Source organism: Erythrolamprus reginae, chromosome 3 (genome assembly GCF_031021105.1).
Source record: "Erythrolamprus reginae isolate rEryReg1 chromosome 3, rEryReg1.hap1, whole genome shotgun sequence".
NCBI classification, from domain to species: Eukaryota; Metazoa; Chordata; class Lepidosauria; order Squamata; family Dipsadidae; genus Erythrolamprus; species Erythrolamprus reginae.
The window spans coordinates 7,170,301-7,176,714 of record NC_091952.1 but is presented as its reverse complement, the minus strand read 5'-3'; the positions used below and the strand labels follow the sequence as shown (position 1 = coordinate 7,176,714).

The 6,414-nt window shown below is 43.4% G+C and overlaps 1 protein-coding gene across 1 annotated transcript in view; it reads right to left on the bottom strand.

The window, feature by feature from the left end:
- Nucleotides 1-3,986: 3,986 nt before the first annotated feature.
- The window catches only part of PRPF6 (pre-mRNA processing factor 6), a 48,447-nt gene continuing 46,019 nt past the window's right edge, over nucleotides 3,987-6,414 (bottom strand). Inside the window, exon 20 of the mRNA XM_070744442.1 lies at nucleotides 3,987-5,597. Coding sequence (XP_070600543.1) covers nucleotides 5,445-5,597 — 153 coding nt within the window. The 3' untranslated portion in view covers nucleotides 3,987-5,444. The remainder of the gene's footprint in view (nucleotides 5,598-6,414) is intronic.

Here is a 6,414-nt window from a genome sequence, read left to right as displayed (position 1 = left end):
ACTCGTTTTTTACCAGTTGTGCCAGTATGATGTATCCAATAAACCCATTCTTCGAGGAATCTACCTGTCAGGGAGTTCTGCTTTCAATGGGTGTGTTACTCGGAATACTGACAGCATGTTCCAGTCGCCCAATTTCCAGTTGCCCAGCTGCTGTGGCCTAGAAGTGGAGCTCTTGCCTCACCATCAGGAGGTTGTGAGTTTGATCCTAGGTAGAGGCTGATGTAGGCCATTGTTACCTCGAGGTCCAACTACTGCATTGCTCTCTACATGGGGCTACCTTCAAAGAGCGTTCGGAGCGGTCATGGGCCTTCCCAGGTATGCCCATGTTTCTCCCAATACTCCGCGGGCTGCATTGGCTGCCGATCGGTTTCCGGACGCAATTCAAAGTATTGGTTATGACCTATAAAGCCCTACATGGCATCGCCATGTCTTCTGCTGCATGAGTGACCAGTTAGGTCCCAAATGAGTCGGCCTTCTCCAGGTCCCGCCAACTAGACAATGTCGATTGGTGGAGCCTAGGGGAAGAGCCTTCTCTGTGGGGGGGGCCGGCTCTCTGGAATCAGCTCCCCCAAGAGATTTGCACTGCCCCCCATCCTCCTCGCCTTCTGTAAGCGTCTGAAGGCGCACTTGTGCCGAATGAATGAATGTATGTTGAGTAGAATGTATGTTGGTGGACTAGAAATGACTTGTTTTTAAATTAAATTGGGATTTTAGATTGCTTGTTTTAGTTATCATTGGATTTCAGAATTGTATTGTTTTTCATGTTGTAAGCCGCCCCGAGTCCTCGGAGAGGGGCATGATATAAATCCAATAAAATAATAATGATGATGATGATGAGCCAGGGTGGCGCAGCAGGCAGAGTGCTGTACTGCAGGCCACTGAAGCTGACTGTAGATCTGCAGGTCAGCGGTTCAAATCTCATCACCGGCTCAGGTTTGACTCAGCCTTCCATCCTTCCGAGGTGGGTAAAATGAGGACCCGGATTGTGGGGGCAATAGGCTGGCTCTGTTAAAAAGTGCTATACATGTTGTAAGCCGCCCTGAGTCTAAGAAGGGCGGCATAAAAATTGAATAAATAAATGATGCTGTGGCACAGATGATCCACTGGAACTTGTGCCAGAACTACCATCTACCAGTGGCAAAGAACTGTTGGGATCATAAACCGGAAAAGTGGTTGAAAATGAGCAAGCAAAACTACTGTGGGACGTTTGACTTCAGACTGATTGAATTTTGAAACATAACCAGTGGTGGGCTCCTACAGGAACGGTCAGGAACGCAGTTCCGGTAGCAAAATTTGGAGCTCCACCCCAGAGCACCCAATTTGAACTGAAAGATGTTGAAACAAAATGCATAAGCCACATCCACAGTGTGGTAGTAAAAATTTTGGTAGCCCATCGCTGATCATAACACCCCAGACATCCTGATTGTGGAGAAGAAGAAAGCATGGATCATTGACATTGCAATCCCAGGAGACAGCAGAATTGAGGAAAAGCAGCTAGAGAAATTAGTGAAATACGAAGATCTAAAAATCGAGCTGCAACGACTCTGGCATAAGCCCGTGAAAGTGGTCCCAGCGGTACTTGGCATGCTGGGCGCAGTGCCAAAGGATCTCAGCGGACATTTGAAAACCATCAGAATTGACAAAATCTCCATCTGTCAATTGCAAAAGGCCGCTTTACTGGGATCAACACACATAATTCACCGCTACATCACACAGTCCTAGGTGCTTCCAGCAGACGTGGTTGGTAAATCCACAGGAACTGAATTGAAACATGCCTGGGATAAACATCTATCCATCCTAAGATAAAATACAGGAAACAGTATAAGGGCAGACTAGATGGACCAGGAGGTCTTTTTCTGCTGTCAATCTTCTATGTTTCTATGCTTGGGAAGCGCCCAACTGGTGATGAAATACGAAATCCAGCATAGTGATCTTGTTTGCTGTGTTATATTGACAATAATAATAATAATAATAATAATAATAATAATAATAATAATATTATCTCCGAGTTTGCGGAGAGGGGCGGCATATAAATCCAATAAATCTAATCTAATCTAATCATAGAAACATAGAAACATAGAAGTCTGACGGCAGAAAAAGACCCCATGGTCCATCTAGTCTGCCCTTATACTATTTTCTGTATTTTATCTTAGGATGGATATATGTTTATCCCAGGCATGTTTAAATTCAGTTACTGTGGATTTATCTACCACGTCTGCTGGAAGTTTGTTCCAAGGATCTACTACTCTTTCAGTAAAATAATATTTTCTCATGTTGCTTTTGATCTTTCCCCCAACTAACCTCAGATTGTGTCCCCTTGTTCTTGTGTTCACTTTCCTATTAAAAACACTTCCCTCCTGGACCTTATTTAACCCTTTAATATATTTAAATGTTTCGATCATGTCCCCCCTTTTCCTTCTGTCCTCCAGACTATACAGATTGAGTTCATTAAGTCTTTCCTGATATGTTTTATACTTAAGACCTTCCACCATTCTTGTAGCCCGTCTTTGGACCCGTTCAATTTTGTCAATATCTTTTTGTAGGTGAGGTCTCCAGAACTGAACACAGTATTCCAAATGTGGTCTCACCAGCATTCTATATAGCGGGATCATAATCTCCCTCTTCCTGCTTGTTATACCTCTAGCTATGCAGCCAAGCATCCTACTTGCTTTCCCTACTGCCTGACTGCACTGTTCACCCATTTTGAGACTGTCAGAAATCACTACGCCTAAATCCTTCTCTTCTGAAGTTTTTGCTAACACAGAACTGCCAATACAATAGTCAGATTGAGGATTCCTTTTCCCCAAGTGCATTATTTTACATTTGGAAACATTAAACTGCAGTTTCCATTGCTTTGACCATTTATCTAGTAAAGCTAAATCATTTACCATATTGCCGACGCCTCCAGGAATATCAACCCTATTGCACACTTTAGAGTCATCGGCAAATAGGCAAACCTTCCCTACCAGACCTTCCCCTATGTCACTCACAAACATATTAAAAAGAATAGGACCCAGAACAGACCCTTGTGGCACACCGCTTGTAACCTGACTCTGCTCAGAATACTTGCCATTCACAACAACCCTCTGGTGTCTATGCTTCAGCCAGATGCAAATCCATTGAACTATCCAGGGATTAAGTCCAATCTTCACTAATTTATCTATCAGCTCTTTATGTGGAACCGTATCAAAGGCTTTGCTGAAGTCCAGGTAGGCAATATCCACGGCACCACCTTCATCCAACACCTTTGTGACATAGTCAAAGAAATCAATGAGATTAGTCTGACATGATTTGCCTTCAGTAAAGCCATGCTGATTTGGGTCCAATAAGTTATTGTTTTTTAGGTGCTGATTTATCCTCTTTTTCAGTAGAGTCTCCATCATTTTAACGACAACTGATGTCAAGCTAACTGGCCTGTAGTTACCAGTTACTGTAGTTAATCATCATCATCATCATCTCCTATTTGGGCAGAGATTTGGACTAGATGACACAGAAACATAGAAGACGGACGGCAGAAAAAGACCTCATGGTCCATCTAGTCTGCCCTTATACTATTTCCTGTATTTTATCTTACAATTGATATATGTTTATCCCAGGCATGTTTCAATTCAGTTACTGTGGATTTACCAACCACGTCTGCTGGAAATTTGTTCCAAGGATCTACAGTACTACTCTTTCAGTGAAATAATATTTTCTCACCTTGCTTTTGATCTTTCCCACAACTAACTTGACCTGCAAAGTCCCTTCCAACTTCGAATCTGTTAAATCCTTGTTACTCGTTTTACACATCTTATTAATTTTTGGGTCCTTCTTTACAGAAGAATTAAAAACAGAAAAGGATCCGAACCAAATTGATTCTGGCGCCAGATGGACATAAACCCTAACCGATCTTGTATCAAGATAGCAGCATGCCACCACTTATGTACAGGCGTTGCGGGTAAACACAACTTGCCACCCCAAAATACCCACCAAGGATGCCAGGCAAAAACTTTCTGATATCTTTTAATACACAAAAAAAAAAACAATTTTCCTGAATGGACAGGGGATCTGATCCGGAATGGGACCGCAGGAGGGAAGAGTTCAACCAGGAATGCATTTTCTTTAAAAACAAAATGTTTCAAACATACTAGATCAAAAAACTATTGCTATAAGAGGAACAATAATTTTAAATGGAGTTTGTTCAGGCGATGTTTTTATACTACTTACAGCGAGGATCCTGCTAGTAAACCCCTTCCCTTCACACCTAACAGCTTCTCCTTTTGTATAGTATTCTCTGTTTTTAGGTCTGTCTGCCATTTTAGGAAATAATCTGTTGCTTAAACACTCCCACACCCTCCCTTATTCCTTCCTGCGTTTTGGTATAATTCTTCTACAGATTTGACAGCAGGGTTGTTTAAAATTCCAAAGAGGAAACCAAAAAAAGAAAACTTCCAAAGAGAGAAAAGGGAAGGGAAGAGAGGGGGAGTCTGTTTAGAATGGTACCTTATTTCATCCCACCCCCCAAAGCATTTTGAAAAGACGGTCTGTCATAAACCAATTTCCCTGTAGCAACCTTGCCTGTTCCTCCTTCCACTTCCCATGCCAACAGACTTTTAAAATAACCTGTAGCTTTCTTAACCGGTCTGGTGGAGGTTTTTTCCGACTCCGTTCTTGCCAAAGATAAAATTTCTAGTTGAGGATTCCTATAGAAGAACGAGGTAGGGAAAGTGGCGTTTTAAACCCCTTGTGGGAGTTTCCCTCCGAAATATAAAACAGTCTTTAAATGAGGAGGAGGAGGAGGGAAGAGAAAGAGAAGAGGAAGAGGAGGAGAAGGAAGAGGAAGAAGAAAGAGGAGGAAGAGAAAAAGAAGGAGGAGGAGAAGGAGGAGGAAGAAAGAGGAGGAAGAAGAGGAGGAGGAAGAAAGAGGAGGAAGAAGAAGAGGAGGAGGAGGAAAGAGGAGGAAGAAAAAAAGGAGAAGGAGGAGGAAGAAGAGGAGGAGAAAGAAAGAGGAGGAAGAAGAAGAGGAGGAAGAAAGAGGAGGAAGAAAAAAAGGAGGAGGAAGAAAGAGGAGGAAGAGGAGGAAAAAGAAGAGGAGAAGGAAGAGGAGAAGAAGAGGAGGAGGAGGAGGGGATGAATTAAGGTAGGTAGAGCTGAATATTAGAAAACAATGGGTCCGCAGGAGGCCCCACCGGCCAGAAGCCTTTCAAAGGAATTTGGAGAAACGTCAAATCACCATCAGGAGACTCCAGGCAGCAGCGGAAACACCTGCCTGTCAGCTAGGACTGTTCTCAAGTTCCTGGCACTTCGCTCTCCAAAATGGCTAAGCTGCTGTACAAAGCATATGTCGCGCAGTTCATTTGTCCCTGTGACTTGCGTGCTCTCGCGCGCTCTCTCTCTCTCCGAGCAGGAGGGTTGAGGCAAGAAGAGTCCTCCTGGCCCAGGGCCTTGACCACAACTCTCCTCTCCTAGAACGTGTTCTTGATCTTGGCTGCCACCAGCAGCAGAATCTCGCCGATCTTGCTCTGCCAGTTGCTGATGTCCTTGGAGACCTCGCACCACAGCTCGCCGTGTCGCGGCTCGGCGTTTTCGCAGCGCTTCCTCACCTCTTCCTGCTGTTCCTGCATTGGGGAGCAAAGGAGGAGAAGGAGCAACGCTCGTTTCAGCCGTACAGAGGTTATTATTATTATTATTATTATTATTATTATTATTAATAAATAATAAATAATAATAATAATAATAATAATAATAATAATAATAATAATAATAATAATAATAATTCGATTTGTATGCCGCCCCTCTCCGTAGACTCGGGGCGGCTTACAGCAAGGATAAAAACAACATGTAATGACAAATCTAATAGTTAGAATCTAAAATAACAATAATAGATTTAAAAAGTCTAAAAAACAAAAAAACCCAATACAGTAGTACCTCTAGATACGAGCTGCTCCACATGCGAGTATTCCAAGTTACGAGCCACGACAAGAGCGAAATTTCTGTTCCACACCCGAGCTCAAATTCGGGATAGGAGCTGAGCTTCCACTAGGTGGCGCAAGAATCCTTGCTTCTGGTTATCTAAAGGCATTCGTTCGAGATCCGAGTTGATCAACATACGAGCTCGGTTCTGGAACGAATTAAACTCGTATCTAGAGGTACTACTGTATATAAAAACATACATACAGTCATATCATACACAAATAACTACATAGGCAGGGGGAGATGTTTCAGTTCCCCCACGCTTGACTGCTTTTAAGGAGTTTACAAAAGGCAAGGAGGGTGGGGGTAGTTCTAATCTCTGGAGGGAGCTGATACCAGAGGGTCGGAGCCACCAGAGAAGGCTCTTCCCCTGGGACCCACCAAGTGACATTGTTTAGTTGACGGGACCCGGAGGAGACCAACTCTGTGGGACCTAACTGGTCGCTGGGATTTGTGCGGCAA